This window comes from Bidens hawaiensis, unplaced genomic scaffold (genome assembly GCF_021521415.1).
Source record: "Bidens hawaiensis isolate Kalapana, Puna unplaced genomic scaffold, B.hawaiensis_p1.1 tig00034619_1, whole genome shotgun sequence".
NCBI classification, from domain to species: Eukaryota; Viridiplantae; Streptophyta; class Magnoliopsida; order Asterales; family Asteraceae; genus Bidens; species Bidens hawaiensis.
The window spans coordinates 102296-120495 of NW_027505331.1; the positions used below are offsets into that span (position 1 = coordinate 102296).

An 18200-nucleotide genomic window follows, 5' to 3' on the forward strand; every position below is an offset into this window, starting at 1 on the left:
GTGGTATACCATCTATACGGCTCGTATAGATTATAAAATAATTATAAATCTCTGGTCAAAGTGCAGGCTGACATGCTGTCTATATGAGTCGTATAGATCCTATACGGCTCGTATAGACTGCAAAAGGCTGTCACACTGTCACCTCCGTACGCATGTAAATAAGTGAGGCCTATACGACTCGTATAGGCCCTGAACGAGCCATATAGCCTTATTCACACACTATGGGGATGGTGTTTGTATATAACCACCTTATTTTTATGACTCATGTCTATAAAATTTTATTTGTTTTTTTATGATGATTAAAAAACTCTCTTTCTTTCTTACCTACCACATATGATGTTTTTCTAAGCTTCAGAGCATTCTAATATTTTAATTTCATCATTAGTATTAGTATGTCCGATTTAAGATATCTTATGTAATTTCTAAAGTAGGATGTGTTCTAGCATGGTTGGAGAACTAACTGATGAATAATTACCTCAAATGTTCCTTTATTCGTAAATAGTGATTATCCGGAAATATTGTTAAATATGTAGTACTTTTTCTTGATTCTTGTTGGTTCTAACTGTTTTATATTGTTTTAATCTCGAGAAAAGAATCATCTTTTTTTTTTTATTTTTTTCTAAACAGAATCATGAAGCGAAGCTATCCGATTTGTACGGGTATTCTAGCTAAAACCGGGTCTTGAATATGGGTCATATAAAGGATATTATATGTGTACTCAAATACTTAGGGGTTCATTTTGGAATAAACAATATTTTTCCGTCTATAAATTGGAGTTGTTTGGTCGTCTTTCAAGTTACCTGGGTCAAATTAGTGTTTGTCTCTGATTTCTACATATTCATTGGGGAAGCAGTAGCTATATGATGTTTTTCTAAGTTTCGGAGCTTCCCAATTGCTTGTTTCTGGCATGGTCACTCTTTTCACTAACGAGGAGGCTGATTTCTCTAGACGATGACGCCACCGGCTTGTTTTGAGTCATGTATCTTGATCTAGTTGGCACTGAGTTTTTATTTAATCAAATTTGTATAGTAGTATGATGCTAGTTGATATAATATGGAATTTGAATTTTTTTGTTTATGATTTTTCTAAATTAATGTATACACAAAACTCTATTGAGTTTAAAGTACTTGTTTCCAACCTAAGTAAACTGCTAACCTGTTTTGACCTTTGTTTCCATTTGACTGAATACGTTAAAGATGTTAAGGGTTGTGCTCATGTTTGTTTGTTTAAATTGTGTCCGGATTACACAATGCATGGGTTCGTAAATTTAAACCTGGCCTGGCCTTGTAATAAGCAAAATGATGCACACGGAAACACAAGCAAATTGTTTATCAAGAAAGCACGGTTAAAACCAAAAGAATCTTAATCGAAAGCTTTGAAAGTGGCATGCTTAATTTGATCGAATGTTCAATACGTAAATTATTCAAAGTCTAACAAAACAAACACCCATTCGCACTACTCCACGTATGCATGGTCTGCTACCTTGTCGCATTGGCTCACTGGGCCATCCTTCGAGTCCAATCCTTACACATTCGAGCCCATCACGATAACCCGTAGATGCTCCTGCATCAGAAAAAGACGATAATTCTAAAACAAAATATCAAAGTCACAAAATTAAATCTCAAATATCATAATGAGAGAACAAAGTTAATAAAAATGAAATAAGTTCAACTATGTGATTTTAGAGCATTCCCAGCCTGTACTCCATCTCTATAATTACTAAAAACACTACATTTCTATCTCATGCTCAATTTAATAATACATTTTTATACATTTATCATTACAGTCTCTCTCTTCTCTACTCACAACCAATATCAACAAATATTAAAAGATAAATAGGGAAATTTATAAAAAAATCACTACATTTTATCTCTTCACACTATAATTTACACGTACAACCACTCAAAATATCACCTTATAATTTGCAAATTCCCCCATATAATTTTGCACAGGATTGATTTAGGTGCCGTTTGTTTTTTAAGAGGTAAAATGTTTGAAGTCTGCGGACCACATCTGCAGACATCTGTAGCAGAAGAGGTGGACCAAACCTCTGCAGTCTGCAAAAAGAAGACTGTTTGTTTTTTCAAACGACTTAAACTTTATGCAAACATAATGTAACAAGATCTTCATTAAACCTAAACTTTCTACAAACTTTTTTAAACAAAAAACTAATGATAATTGGACAATTATACAAACTAATAATTGAACAAAAACTAATAATAATTCAACAAATCAAATTCTACAAATCAATTTCTTTAAAAAAAAAGCTAATAAAAATTCAACAATAATTGAAAAATAACTCTCGAGCTCTCGTAAGTCAAAACGAGCCAAGCTCAAGCTCGTTTACACAAAATAAACCTAAATTGATATACACGACATCAATAATCACTCGACGAACATCAATTAAACCTGATTTCAACAAATTCCGATCTTATAAACTTTCAATAGTATAATCCAATACACAAATTCAAACCGATTACATCACAAATCATACAAATATAGGTAAAGTACACAAATCAACAAAACAATAATACCCGGACTGGAGTTGTGGATGTGTGGCAGTGGGCGGCGGAGACGGCGGACCTGCGGCAGTCGAAGGGCGGTGGAGATATGGGGTGGTCGGAGAGAGGGCAGTGGTGGCAGGGGAGGGGCGACGGAGGTGTAGGGTGGCTGGATAGGGGATAGCGGCAGCAGGGGTGTGGCGGCGGAAGTGTGGGGTGGCCGGAAAGGGGGGCGGCGGAGGTGTGGGGTGACCGGAAAGGGGGCGGCGGAGGTGTGGGGTGGCCGGAAGGGGGGCGATGTTGGAGGAGAGAGGAGAGGGGTGGAGGAGTTGCTAGGGTTGATGGAAGGGTTTGATGAGAAGATGTGGGAAGATGTTAGAAGCTGATGGTGCGCACAAACGTTTTTTAATGAAATGTCTTTCGAAAAACAAACAGTCTTCAGACCATAACATCTGCGCGTGGTCTGCGCGCTGCTGACATAAGAGACCAGGAAGATCTTCAGAGAAAAAACAAACACTACCTTAGAGTATTTTGGAGAAATATATGGTAATTGGGCCGGCCCTTATTCTAGTTGACCTTGTGATTTATTAATAACTTCACTGGTCGATAGCTCATTAATATTCTTTTTTCTTTAGTCTCTAAGCTACTAACTGATTTTGCTAAACAATAATTCAATAATTAATTTAAATTTAATCAACCAAAATTTAACCAACTAATAATTCCAAAGACAATAAAAATATATAGATATTTAGAATTTAGTGTTAGACGTCAACCGTTGATGATGCTGCCGACAAAATCAGAACACCAAAGCCCAACGGAAGAACAAAAGAACGAATTTTGTGACGAACCCAATAAAATAATGGACAAACAAAGAAAACAATAAACACAACAGAAGTACAAAGACGCCAGTGTTCTTGAGAACAGCCCATATGGTTTATAACTTCATATGTGTTGCGAATAGACGTCCGTCCGTCCACGTACGTGCAGACATACATATGTGTAGATATCTATGTACATTCAGATATGTGTAGATATCTATGTACATTCAGATGCGTTTACCATGTACTGCTAGTTCCCTCAAATTTCACATGAGCCGCTTCTTCACTATTAGAAAACTTGGCATTTGTGACTGCCATTTTGGTCGCAACTGGATTTGCAACCAATATGACAGTCACAAAACCTTTAGTCACCTATTCTTATTGCTACTGCTTTACGTTCCGCGTCGCAAATCTTGTAACTGGTTTGCAACAGCAGTTTTGCAACTGCTTTGCCACTGACATTTTGGGACAGATCTACAACTGCTTTTCGGTCGCAAACCATTTGCACTTTTGTAAAATAAGTTTTAAAAAACGGCTTGAAAGAAAAACCATTTTCCCTATTTACAGATATATCCTCCATATATATATATATACACACACACACATAGACAAATAAAACAAAAATTATATATTGACAACCAATGCTCCATATCAACAAAATAATCATATTATACATTGTTTGCTATTCTCAATTATGATCTCTCTTTACCTTTCCATCACTGCTAATAAATGTGCGGGACAGAAATAGTCAACGAGTTTACAAAATGCAGCTGAAGCATCATATCTGTATCTTCTAGCATCATATAATCTAGTGAATTCTTCTGATCCCGCCACCACATATATATTAGTGTTTAGTGAATCAATTGCTACAGCACACAGATGAACAGTGAGTGTGAAATTCTACCCCGCACCGGTTGGCATTTGAAAAGTTCTGTGGCCTCTCCTGTCCTTAGTCAAACTGGAAAAGCATAATAACTATTAAGAAGTGAATATAGAATTTAATGAATGGCAATTAGATTTAATGATGACTAACATGTTGAATTAATCCGTCTTCACCACATGTATAGAAGACATGTGGACTCGCAGGTTCATTGGCTAGCTTATGAGCTCTTCCTTGATGTGTGAACACAGTGAGTTTTATGCACAAGGGGATATTGCTGTCTCTTCGCACGGCTTCGGCTGACATGAGAGTTGTACTTCAAATTTGGAAACCTGGATCTATTAAACTCGCCTTCGATCCTCCATAATAACACAATTTGTCAAGCAAAAATCATGCCAGAAACCGATGACCGAAGCATTGTTACTTGTGCTGCTGATAGACATGTATCAATTTTCTTCAACTTCATTCAATCAGCAGCACAAGTAACAATTCTTCGGTCATCGGTTTCTGGCATGATTTTTGCTTGAAAGATATAGTTATTATGGCCAAGATCGAAGGAGAGTTTAATGGATCCAGATCCCCAATCCTGAAGTACAACCCTCATGTCATCTAAACCAGAGACCAGAATAACCCCATGTGCATTAAAGCTCACGGTGTTGACACATCCCATGTGTTTTTGTAGCTTCCTTGCTTGATCAAGTCTCAAGACTAGATCCTTGAACATGAAACAATTATGAAAGTGTTGTGAGAAACTTAGATGTTGCAATGTGATTAACAATAAAGCATTATACATCATAATTTCCTTTTTTGTCAATCTAATAAAGTTGAGAATAAATATAATAATATGGTGAATCAATCAAGACAAAACTATCAATCATAGACCATCCTGCAACTCGTGCATAGACTACTTGAATATAGTTGAAAAGTCCCTATATAATGTTAATATTAGCATCAAGCCGAGCAATGTTACATGTAGCATACATGGATCAATGATGAAGGGAAGTTATTAAAGACAGATATAGATTATGCGTATATGCATACAAATACCAACCAAGAAGAAAAAAACTCAGTATATGCCACATATATAATCTGTAGGTATTCCAAATTTACTCTTTTGGTAATGTATTTAATAAATAATCAGAGGGGTTTGAAATGGAGAAACAAAGGAGGAGACCGTTACGAGGATCTCAAATCGATGATGTCATTAAACAATGAGTTACAAATTGATCAAGATTTTAGAAGTTGACCACACTATTTGAGCACACAATTCAAATTAGAAATTTTTAGGCCGATTTAAACCATGATTTGAACTCTAACCAACTGTTGATCAAGATTTTAGAAATTGAGCACACAACTCAAATTAGAAATTTTTTGAAGGGTTAATAACTAAAAATCATTTAAACAAAAAGGTTAGATAACGAGGATCATACCGGAAGCTGGCATCTTCTTTCAAATCTAAAGCTTTGAAAAACGTCATTTTATGATGGTGAAAGTAGAACCAGATGAAGTATATAGAAATCAAACGCCATGGGATACAGGTTTTCTTCCGCGGTATGTTTTCGATTTCCACCTGTAAAGAATTGAAGTTGTAAACTTAACAGTAGGCCTTTTATATGTTTTCGATTTCATTGGTTTAGACCAAAACTCATGTTAGAACTTTCGATTGTTTCGTATGTACAAACAAAAGTTTAAAACTTACCAAAAGAAGCCCTCCCTCTCGCTTTTTATAATAAGAAGCCGCAGCGGTAACGTACTAACGATAGCCGATCTGAACAGCAGGATCAACGACGACAAAAGGTATGAACAGCAGGAGCAACAGCGGAAACAGATCTAGACAGCGACAACCACGACAGCCAATATGAACAGCAGAAGCAACGACAGCAACAGATCTGAACAACAAAAGCAACGACGGCAACAGATCTGACAGCCGGAGCAACGACGACAACAGATCTGAACAGCGGCAACCAATCTAACAGCAGGAGCAACAACGACAACAGATCTGAACAACGGCAAACACAGATCTGAACAGCAGCAACCACGACAACCGATGTGAACAGCAGGAGCAGCGACGCGACAGCAGACGTGAACAGCGGCAAGCACGACAACCGATCTGAACAGCAGGAGCAATGACGACAACAGATCTGAACAGCAACAACCGCGACGACCGATCTGCACAACAACGGCAACGACAACAACAGATCCGAACCACGAGCAACGACCGCAGCCGATCTGAACAGCAGGAGCAACAGCGAAAACCGATCTAGATAGCGGAAGCAACAACGAGGCCCGTTATAGGCGTTGTCGAATCAAACAATCACTCAGACAAACAAAGCCTAGAAATGGAAGATTAGAGACTTTCTCCCCAAGAACACACTTAAACCAGAAAGTTAATCTAGCAAAACTCTCCTTTATATTCTGTTGTTGAATTTCAGAATTGCACAAAAAGTCCCTTGGCTTCCAAAAGTTCAACTTCTATACAGCTTTTCAAATGATGTTCAAAACTTGGCAGAGATCAAAAACCTCACAAAACAGTTACAGCAAATAACCAAAATATCAAAGAAAATCATAAATTAATTTAAAAAATAAATTCATTTTTCTTAGCATTCCCTTCCAATTCAAATCCTAAATAAACTATTATGGAAGAATAGTGCATACTAGGGAGTAGGAGCATGACATGCTTAGCTAAATGGTTGGTCCGGACGGGTTCGAGGAATGAGCGTTTTTATTTATATGTTTTTAAACGTGTCTCAAGTGATAGATACTAAGGGCACGTTTGGTTCACGGAATTTGAAGGAAATGGGATTGGAATTAAAAGAAACAAGCAATGTGGAATAAGCAGATTAAATGTATTACACGGTTGAAGGCTACCAAGCGTTGCAACGGGTATGCGGCCGGAAGTCAGTCGGTTTCCATTCGATTCATTTTCATAAAAGTTTTGTGGCCAAAGTTGAAAGTTTAAAAATTTCTAAAAGTTTAGAAATGTAAAATTTGTGGTCAAATTTGTAAGGCTAAAAGTATTGTGGCAAAAGTTTGGTGGCCAAAATTGTAAGGCCAAAAGTATTGTGGCAAAACTTTAGTGGCCAAAGTTTTGTGCCAAAATTGTAAGGCTAAAAGACCGTGACTTGTTTAAAAGTATTAATATGAAAATACAAAAGTATTAATAAGCAAATATTATTCTTTTTTTAGTTAAATGTGTTAATTTATTGTTCATTTGCTGTGTATGGGTCGAGTTTGAAACATGTTGGTTTCGGTCCTATACAGGATTGGCAGAGCATATAAAACCGTATGACTACAAATCATATTTAGGTGCTGCAACGAAGTGGGCTGCACATTTTTATGTTAAGCATGTTCAAGGGTGGTTTTAATTGTGGTCCGATCGGTAATGCCCGGCCGACCCATTAACAGAATAGTCATAAAATGCAGGATCAGAAGCTGTGATCCGATGGGTAATACCCGGACCGACATAGCAATAAAATGCAGGATGGGAATCGAACGTTAATACTAATTAATACAGATACAGATTCACAGGTTTACCCTCACCCCCACCTACCCATTTCAATCGAATTACCAGTTACCCTACACCCAAATCTTTGTTGATTATTATTATAATTATAGATGGGCAATGGAACATTCCAGTTGAATTTATAACAGACAATTCCATGGTCAAAAACATCAAAATGAAAATAAATAAATAATAATAAAAAAACTACCTGATCTACTAAACAGCAGCTTGGGTGGAATGCTGAAAGAGAAAGGTTTCCTGCAAAACGAAACCACACAATACAAAATTAGTGGTAGCAATGTATAATAATTTCCATAAACCTAATCATTTAACATTGAAATAGAAAGAAATTAGAAGAGGCCGACGGCGCCTCGAATCATCTGACCTTGACCGACTTGGTCGTAAACCGCCACCCCAAATATTTCGGTTCCGTCCATTGTCAGTTTGGTGTGTGTTTTGGTTAGGAGGCAAAATGCGTAAAACTGAAACTGTGGTGCCCAAAGTTATGTGATTTGTGAATACTGTACCAATATTTGGGGTGTTTTGGATTCCTTAACTCATTTAACTTTTTGAAAAAGTCAAAGATGTTTTTCTAATGTTGTCTTTTAACATGGGTAAAACAGGCATTTCACACCTAATTAGTGAAGAAATTTAACAGCCGTTAGGGGGCAAGGACCACTATAGTTACGATATTCATACATCTAAATCACCATAGTAATAAGTTTACAAGATCAAATTATGTAATTATTAAACGTTGAAGACTAATGATGCAACATATGCAAAACACTACCCTCTTTCCTTTCCCCGCCAGTCGCCACCCGTCACTTTCACCTTTTGGAGCCGTTATTAGGATGGCGCCCGTCAACATTTGCAAAGGGGCGATGTAGAGGACGTCAACATGCCACATGGTATGGATTACGCCTACACGAGTTACTAAAACATAATTGTATTTTGTGTATTAACCTCAAAACAAACTAAACAAGTGTGGAAGAAGAGACTAGAATAGAATGGGGGAGAGTAGTGAGGAATGGAATCGAGAAACAGTGCCGAGGGTGATGAAGATGATAACCAGCAGCAGATTGCTTCTTCTTCCTCAACGAGACTTAATCTCTCTTCTTCTCGTATCCTCTTCTCTCAATCGCACTCTCGTTACCTCACCTTCCCTATGGCTGGTACATCATCATATCATATCATAAACCCTAATTACCACCTTCTTTATGTTGTTTAATAATAATAATAATAATTTGATCAGGTTCTTGATTTTCATGAGATGAATAATTCTGGACATCGACTTCTAGCTGCCCTCTCCCTGGTTTGTTTCCATAACCCTAATTCCTTCTTTCCAATTCACTTGTTTTAGCCTATTTAGGAGCAATTAGTTTGATGATACACACACACTGCCATATACACGTTCAAACCTTCAATTAGAAGAACATTTTCTGCCAATAATTACCATTACCAAATATTAGGGATGCAAACAAGCCGAGCTACTTGAGCTCAGATCGACAAAAGCTCAAAACGAGTTGACTTTTTTTTTAGACCGAGCCTTAAATTAAGCTCATTTAGTTATCGAGACCGAGCCAGAGCCTCTTTTGGACTTTTATGCTTTAATTTCACATTGCACAGCCGAGCTTTGGCTCTTTTAAGGTTCTTTTTTTCCCTCGAAATATATAAAAACAGTTGAAAACGTATATTATTTAATTAGTATATGATAAACGAGCCGAGCCCGAGCTTGAAAAAAGACTCGCGGGCCAAGGTCGAGCTTTAGGAAAAGAGCTAGAAGTGAGCTGAGCTTTAGCTCTCGTAAATCAAAACAAGCCAAGCTCAGGCTCTTTTCGGCCCGTTTACACCCCTACCCAATATTTGAAGAGCCCTTTTTGTTGTTTATCTGGTTGGTTTCTTGGACCGAACCGAAACTTGCTTACCTCTGCATTCAATAATTCAAGTTTCTCTGTTGAACTTTACTCCAACAAATAAACCCAATCCATAGTGATTCTATAAAAGCAAACAAAGAAGCAGGACTGCACATTTGCATTACTGCTCTTAATCAATCCTAGGCAACATTTGTTATTACAATTTACAAACCATGTACCACATATATGTATGCATGTAGTGTTTGAACTGTAGTCCAGTAGAAACGAAAACATGTGAATCACTTGTATGCCCACATACAAGTGCCATCTCATCATAATGTGAAACAATAACTATTCTTTTTTTCAAAAAGAATTGGAGTTTTACTAGATTTCAAGAACATTATAATTATGTTTCTGTTCTGTTTCATTATATAATTTTGTATCTGCTGCAGCCTAGATATCATAATGTCAAACAAATAATCCTTGAGTTTGCACAAGGCATTGAAGATAAACATTTGAGCATAATTAGAAACCAGGTATTCTTTTAATCTTTTGCTGAATTCGCTTATAGTTTCATATACATTATTATTTTAAGTGAGGATGCATTTGCAATATTCAGTTTTCAGGTTCCCTTAAAAATCTGGAGCATTTAAATCTTAATGGGTGCCAAAAAATATCCGACAAAGGAATTGAGGATATTACTAAAGCCTCTCCTTCTTTGAAGATATTCTCCATCTACTGGAATGTAAGGTACTTCAACTTTCACGTAATTTCATTTATATTTATGTATATTTGTATATTTAGTTATCCTTTCTGATAGCATATATATCTTTAGGGTTACAGATGTTGGTATATCACATCTGGTGAATCATTGCAAGCATATTGTTGATTTGAACTTAAGTGGATGTAAGGTATGTTTAACGTACATTGTTGAAGAGAGAAAAATTTAATATATTCTATGCTAAAATGCAATGATGCTGATAACAGGGTATATCAGATAAAAGTTTACAAATGGTTGCTGAGATTTATCCACATTTGGAGTCACTGGATATCACTCGGTATGTTATTTTGAAGTATTATTATTGTGTTATAATTATATATATGCGTATATTATATATTCGAAAATCTCAAATTTGAAGTTTTTAATGCTTGCATGCTTGGTTATGTAGGTGCGTCAAGATAACAGACGGGGGCTTGCAGCATGTAATAGTCAAGTGCACTGGTCTCAAAAGCCTAAATCTTTATGCACTTTCAAGGTAACTTGTCGAATTATTTTGACCAAAAGTTGACTCAATTATTTCTTGTCGGGACAATCTAAATTACGAAGAATTTGTTTATTTTGTTCAGCTTTACAGATGGAGTTTATAAAAAAATGTCACTCTTAACCGATCTCAAATTCTTAGATCTTTGTGGTGCTCAGGTATATAATTGATTTCCATACGAGCTTAGTTTATGATTTTTCTTGGAAATTAATTTTTGTTTTTACATTTTAATGACAGAATCTATCTGATGAAGGGCTTTTCTCTATAGCCAAATGCAAAAATATCCGTACTCTCAATTTAACATGGTAAATCTTTGTTTTTATTCAATAACACAATATGGACTGTGTGAACCCTCGGGTGGGCAAAAGTGAAATTGCACTAATTTTGACGTTATTTTACTAATCTCGTGAAAATAACGTTAAAAGTGGCGGAAGGTTAATCAGGCATCATGTGGTGGCGCTGATAGCCGAAAGACAAGGGTACACGCACCAATCGGCCGATGTCCCGGTGGTTGAGTGTTATGTGTCTTATGTCCAAGGCTTGATGCAAAACTACTATCGAGCCGGGGGTCTCACCGGAAGCAGCCTCTCTATTCCTTCGGGGTAGAGGTAAGGCTGTCTACATCTTACCCTCCTCAGACCCTACCATAGCTTTGCTATCGGTGGGATTTACTGAGTACGATGATGATGATATGGACTGTTACATACTCTGTTTCTGTTTTTTCCCCTAATTTTGCATTAATATTTTTTAAAGGTGTGTGCGTGTCACTGATGCGGGTGTTATAGCCATAGCCCAAGGTTGCACTAATCTTGAATTTCTTAGGTAAATCGATACATTTATTAGTTTTTTTTTTCTTTCGGTTATTTTTCTGCATCTTCATTGGTTATTTTTATTATTATTGATGGTTGCAAAATATGCAGTTTGTTTGGAATTGTTGGAGTAACTGACAAATGCCTAGAAACCCTCTTGAAATTCTGCTCAAACACACTCCAGACACTTGATGTGAATGGATGTATTGGCATCAAGGTAAGTCGACTTTGACTTTACACATAGACAGTAGGAGTGAAATATCTAAAATACCCTTCACTAAAAACGAGTAAGATCATTCATTAATGTCCGTGTCTTTGTAGAAACGTAGCCGAGAAGATCTTCTTCAGCTGTTCCCTTATGTGAGGTGCTTTAAGGTTCATAGTTAGCATATGGTTCCCTTAAACCTTATATATCCTCAAAAGGTATGTTTATTAAAATATTGAATATTTAGTACTATTACATATAGTTTTATCTCGAGTAAGCCCAATTAGTTTTTCTTTTCAGGTTTCATGGCCAATTACATTGAACCATAGCTAGAACGCTAAGATTCATCTCATTAACAACAGAAAGCCTGCATGGTAAGAAGTTAGCACGGTGGTTTGTATTCTTTTTATAATTTAATCAACTTGTAGAAAAACTTGTCATTGAAATATTGATGAAACTTGGTTGCTGTTTAATTAGATGAACTTTTGTAAACTATTGATTTTTGCTGAAGTATGCACTCAGATTAAGATTTTTTTTGTAATGAAAGATAATCAGGTTTCTGGTTAATTTTGCTGCCAAATTTGTTGACTTTGTGATGAAGGATAAGTATAATGGTTTAGAAGGGTATCGAAAGTACCTGGTTCAGTAGCAATACTAAGCAACATTTGCTCATCCCTATTATGGCCCATCCCTATGGAGTTTTAGTCATATGATCCTAATTAAGCCTTGTGAAACAGTCTAGTATGGTCAGATTGAGTGTCGGGTCAAAACAAGTTCAATTCATATTGGGTTCCGGTTATAATGAGTTTGAAATTAATTTAGGTTGAAAACAAGTCGTCTTTTATATATATATATATAGGGTTATGTTAGAATAAAAACTCATTTGAATTGTGAAAACTCTAAAAACCCCTTCTCAACCATATGTTTTTAATTAAAGATTAAATCTTGTGTTCCACAATTAAAGTTAATAAAAAATGTAAAAGTTTATTTATATTTTCTCTCTCCTAAAAACATATATAAAAACTACTAAAAAATGTAAAAAAAAATAGCAAAACATTTTTTTTAATGTTTTCGATGTTTTGTATTAAATGTAACAGCATATATTACATGTAACAAAAAAAAACGATGTTACATAGGGTTTTCTCAACTCAAAAGGGTTTTCAAACTATACTTCTCCTATATATATATAGGCTAAGTATAAAATGAAAACCCACTTGAGTTGTGAAAACTCTAGAAACTCATTCTCAACCACATGTTTTTAATTAATGTTTAAATCTTATGGTCCACAATTAAAATGAATAAAAAATGTAAATATAAATATAACTTTTTCTCACTCTTGAAAACATATATAAAAATTAGTAAAAAAATGCTAAAAAAAAGCAAAACATTTTTTTTTCGATGTTTCGATGTTTTGTATTAAATGTTATAACATATATTACATGTAACAAAAAAAAACACGATGTTACATAGCGTTTTCGCGGGTTTTCACAACTCAAGTGAATTTTCATTTTAACCTTATCCTATAGGAAATATAGTTTTTGTAGGAAGGATAGGAAGTAATCTTGTCCATTGATTTTGAACATGGAGGGTTGAGATTAGTTTAGGGGGAAATCAAGTGTGAACATAAGGGAAAGGGTATAAAAGGAATAACACATTTGTTGACTTTCTCTCTTCACATGCAATGTGCCAAATCCCCCCATTATTTTTAAACGTCCATAACTTTTTTTACGACGTTTTTATTGAAAAACAAATTCACCATACTAACGAGTGTCTTTTTATCTTTTATATGAGTACCGTATTGTTATATAAAAATTGAAAAAAAATAAGTGGGTTTTTACAAATTGTGTTTTACCAAAATTGTGTTATACAATAGTATTTTTTATTGTGTTTTTTTTTTCATTGTGCTTTTTATTGTGTTTTTATCATTGTGTTTTTTTATAGTGTTTTTTTCCATTGTGTTTTTTTTCCATTGTGTTTTTCAAAGACAATCCATATGGCCAAAAATTTTTCTTAAAACTCCGACATATATATTATATATATATATAAGGGTTCACCCGCTATTTTAATTTTTATGTTGGCTCATGATGGTGGCGATGGAGACCCAGCGGAGGAGGCAACAATGATGGAGGTAGAGGCAACGATGGTGGTGGTGACCACAACAGTGGTGCCGGTAATGTTGTTGAAGGAGATGGTGGTGTCGACATTGTAAGAGTTAGTGGCGATTACATGGTGGTTGTGGGGTGATGATGGTGCGTAGAGGTGCACAAACCAGGTATTTTCAGGAACCAGAACTTGGTATGGTCAACAAAAGTCAAAACCGGGACGGGTAGGAACCGATTCCGGGTATAGTCGGGCATTTGACCAGGTTTTCCGGGTTTTGGGTAGGGTTTTGACCGGGTATTGGTGGAACCGGTTTCGGCGGGTCCGGGGAGAAACCCAAAGCCCGGTTCGTACCCGCGGGTAGGGTCGGGTCCTGTTCCGGGTAGGAACCGCCGGGTCGGGTCCGAAACCGGTTTTTTTTGCACCTCTAATGGTGAGTATGGTGGTAGCGGTGGTGGTGTTAGTGCTCATATAAAACTTACTTTCAATACATGCATTAAATACATTACCTTTAACAATAATCATACAAAGTTAATGTTCTCAAAACTTTTTCAATATATATGTTGTATCCCTTAGTCAATAGTAGTCCATGCAATTTCAAAGGGTGGAACAAATTTAGAAATATGTTTAAATTTGCGTGTTCTTATGGAGTGAAGGAAGTCCTGATTTTGAGGATCCAAACAAGTCACAGCCAAAGAAATCTCTCAAAAATTAATAACCCCTAAAAATCTAACACATCTCAATCAGACAATATTTCATTATCCATTTCTAGATTTAGTAAAATAAAATATGCACACACAAATCCCCATTGTTTTTTTTTCTCATATTCATATGATTCACACGACAATGATCCGTTGTCCACCCTTTCGATTCCCGTACGAAGGGTGTTTAACCGTGTGGATCAATCTGATATGAAAGCTTCTCTCCTGGCTATGATAATATAGTCTGCAAACATTAGGGATATAAGTCATGGATGGAAGTCATGATGATCAAAACTTTAGGTGTAAAATCAAGAAAATATGGAGTCAAACTTATGTATTTTGTTGTCAGAAATATCCAATTCATACAAGTATTGTGATCTTATTCTTTCTTTTGTATCTATTCTTCCCTTTGCTCTTTAAAATTTTATTCTATACTTCCCCTCTCGTTGGACTTTCGCTTTTCGTTCATAGAGTTTTATCGGATATCAATCATCAAAAGATTAAACAAGCTGAAGAAGAGGCTAGGAGGAAAAAGTTTGCAAAGTCACGCAGGAGTTTTAAGTCTATTTACAGTGATCGCGGTAACCTTGTTCAACGAAACACCCTAAAAAAAAGCGATAATGTTGATACGAACGTTGGCGACAACGATGATGTTTTCTTGAAAAGTTTACACGAACTTTTGAGCGAGAAAAAGCCGGATGTAGGGAATTTTGAATCTATTGTTGGAAAAGGTGAAGGTTCATCCTCGGATGGTAATGTTAATAGTAATAGTAATAGTAACAGTAATACTGAAAAGGATGATTTTAAAGGAGAAAGTTGGGATGCGTCTGAAAATGATGATATGCGAAAAGATCATAAGATTGTGCGGTGGACCGATGATGATCAAAAGAACGATTTGGATCTCGGGCTTTCAGAAGCCGGTAGAAATAAGAGATTGGAGAGTTTGATGGTAAGAAGAAGATCAAGAAAGAATCTTGGTTTTGAGGAAAAAGGATCAACAGAAAATGACAATAATGTTCAAATTTCTAAGGTAAAAACGAAGAAAATAAATCCATTTCTTGAAGATAAATCAAGCGGTAATAAATCTCCGGGATCAGCTCCATCTTCCTTGCTAAAAACAAGCAACCCTTTTGATCTTCCTTATGATCCACATGAAGAAAAATTGGATCTTACTGGTGATAACTTTCACGAAGAGTTTAAAGTTAGCGATCGCCCCAAAGAACCTGTGTTTTGCAGGCATCAAAGCTTTAGCTTAGGTGCTTTATCGCGTTCAGCAATCATGCATGGTAAACATGATATACCATATTACAAAGATCTTTCCAACAAGAAGAAGTCCATCATAGGATCTGATACTTCAACCCTTGGTAGGTACATTTCACACTACTTGTTCTTATATGCGGTTTCATGGTCAATATCTTGTTAATCTAATTATATCATACAAAATTTTTAAATTTTTTATATGGCATTAAGCCTCTAAAATCTGCGTTGCTATTTGGTCCTCAAATGAAGTTTGTAATTGGATTTTGTCTTATTCGATCACTAGCAGATTATAAACATATTCTACAAGATAGTTCGATATCAGATGATAGTACCGACAGTAACTATCCAAAAGAAGAGGAAGAAGATGGGGCCGAAAAAGAAATTGATTCATATGCTGCACGAAAAGCGGATATTAATTTCTTCTATGGGAGAAACAAGAGGGGACTCCATGCCGTAAACCATTCCATGGTCTCTGACATGCAAGTCGAGCTTTCAGACGAAGAAACCGCCCCTACCCTTGATGATCTAGACATAGAAAAAGATAGACAAAGTCGGTTAAACTTATCAAACTCTCAAGCGGATTCAGAAACGAACGAAAACCCAAAACCATTGAACTCAGACACAATCCAAAGCAACGATGTACACGAACCACATGGGGCTAGCCAAACATCTGTGGCTCAGGGTGTACAAGATAGTTTGACAGAACTAACCATAGGACAAGCTTCTGTTAGCTCAAGTTCTCCCAAATCTGTGTTGCATCAGACTGACGATGATTCAGACGAGCATCCATTTGGTGACAGAGATATCATATAGATAACTTACAGGTTGGTCAAAAGTAATTTCTTCTACAACTTACAGTACTTAGATCATGATTCTTGACAATGTGTTTTATGTTCTCTTCTTGACTACAAGTATATCATTCAATCATGCGTTTTGTTCATGCTGTTCACGCTTATGAGTTATAAAAAACATGTTTTATTTATAAGCATGGAGAAATAGAGATACAATTATAACAAGTTTACCAATAAAAAGTATAGAAAAATAATCTCACTTTTATGGATTAGCAAACATTAAACTTGCTTTAGCTTTAATGTATAGATATAATTTGTAATTCTCATTTAGTTGTAGCAATTAGCTCATGTAGCACCCCTCACTTTGACATTGAGATGTGTTTAGACTGAACGTTTGGTGAACCATTTGAAAGGAAGTTCGTTTATTTAGTAATTGAACGAACATAAACAAAACTTTTTGTTCATTTAATTAGACGAACGGACATGAACACATTCGTTTATATTTGTTCATAAGTGATTCCACCTTCGAATTCTCTAATATGTGTTGTTGTTGTTGTTGTTGTGAACTAACGTTTAAATGTTACTGTGAATGGGTGCAGGATCAGAATGTTCATCAATTATAGAATCCAAATGATAAACCAAGTAAATCTGCTATGCTCAGTGACTCCTTCAGCAAGAAACATAATCAAAAAGACACCGAAAGTACATCGAATTTGTAAACATAGGCCATCCCATTTCACTAGAAACTCGACTGCAAGAAACACCATTAAAATCACAGATATTTGTAAATTAAAGTGATGTTATAGTCTAGTTTTGTACATTAACCAGGGGTTTTGTCCTTTTTTTCTCCATGTAGAAATAGCTGTTTTGGAACATATAGTTTAATGCATATACTACTAGTTGATAATTTGGGAATGGAGTTCAAGTAAGACTTTTAATGTTGTAATCTTACTAATACTCCAGGGAAGAAAATATAAATATATGATAGGCAATTGAGGCTTGTGCATTTAGCTTGTAAGTATATACCAAAAAAAAAGAACAAAGAAAATTAATTGAACTAGTCAAGACCAACATTACCCATTAACCACCAATCAAAAGCCACAAAATTGAATAGTGTGAGAATCTTTTTGCAAAATACTATAATTAAATAAAATTAGTCGGGTCTTGATAGTTGTTCAAATATCGATTTTAAAAGGACCATGTAGTTGTTGCAGGTAACATATTCAAATATCTTTTAGTCAAAACATTGCTTACACCGTTTTGCAAAGTTTTGACATATGAGCTTTTGGAGTGAAATTTGGAGATATTTTGAGAAGCACTAGACAGCTATTGCATCGAACTCTTTCAGAACCACTTGTCAATTCACATAAATTACACTTTGAAAAAAGTTCAGGGTTCCTCGTTGTTGGTATGATCCTCACCATGGTTGGTTTACTTGAGGAAGCATCAAGCATCAAACCCATCGAGCTCTTTTTAGAGTTCTTGCGTTTCTTTTGTGTTTTTGTGTTTTTAAGAGCT

At 35.8% G+C, this 18200-nt stretch overlaps 2 protein-coding genes across 2 annotated transcripts; both read left to right on the top strand.

The window, feature by feature from the left end:
- The first annotated feature begins 8740 nt into the window (after positions 1-8740).
- On the top strand, positions 8741-12055 carry LOC143612480 (F-box protein At3g58530). Its single transcript, XM_077086457.1, has 12 exons — positions 8741-8873; positions 8954-9013; positions 10007-10090; positions 10174-10304; positions 10390-10465; positions 10542-10612; positions 10724-10810; positions 10902-10974; positions 11054-11121; positions 11570-11638; positions 11737-11842; positions 11947-12055. Exons 1-12 carry the CDS (start codon positions 8757-8759, stop codon positions 12010-12012), a joined length of 1008 nt encoding a protein of 335 aa, XP_076942572.1. The 5' UTR covers positions 8741-8756; the 3' UTR covers positions 12013-12055.
- Positions 12056-14803: 2748 nt separating this feature from the next.
- On the top strand, positions 14804-16054 carry LOC143612471 (uncharacterized). Its single transcript, XM_077086450.1, has one exon. It carries the CDS (start codon positions 14900-14902, stop codon positions 16052-16054), a length of 1155 nt encoding a protein of 384 aa, XP_076942565.1. The 5' UTR covers positions 14804-14899.
- The last annotated feature ends 2146 nt before the right edge of the window (positions 16055-18200 follow it).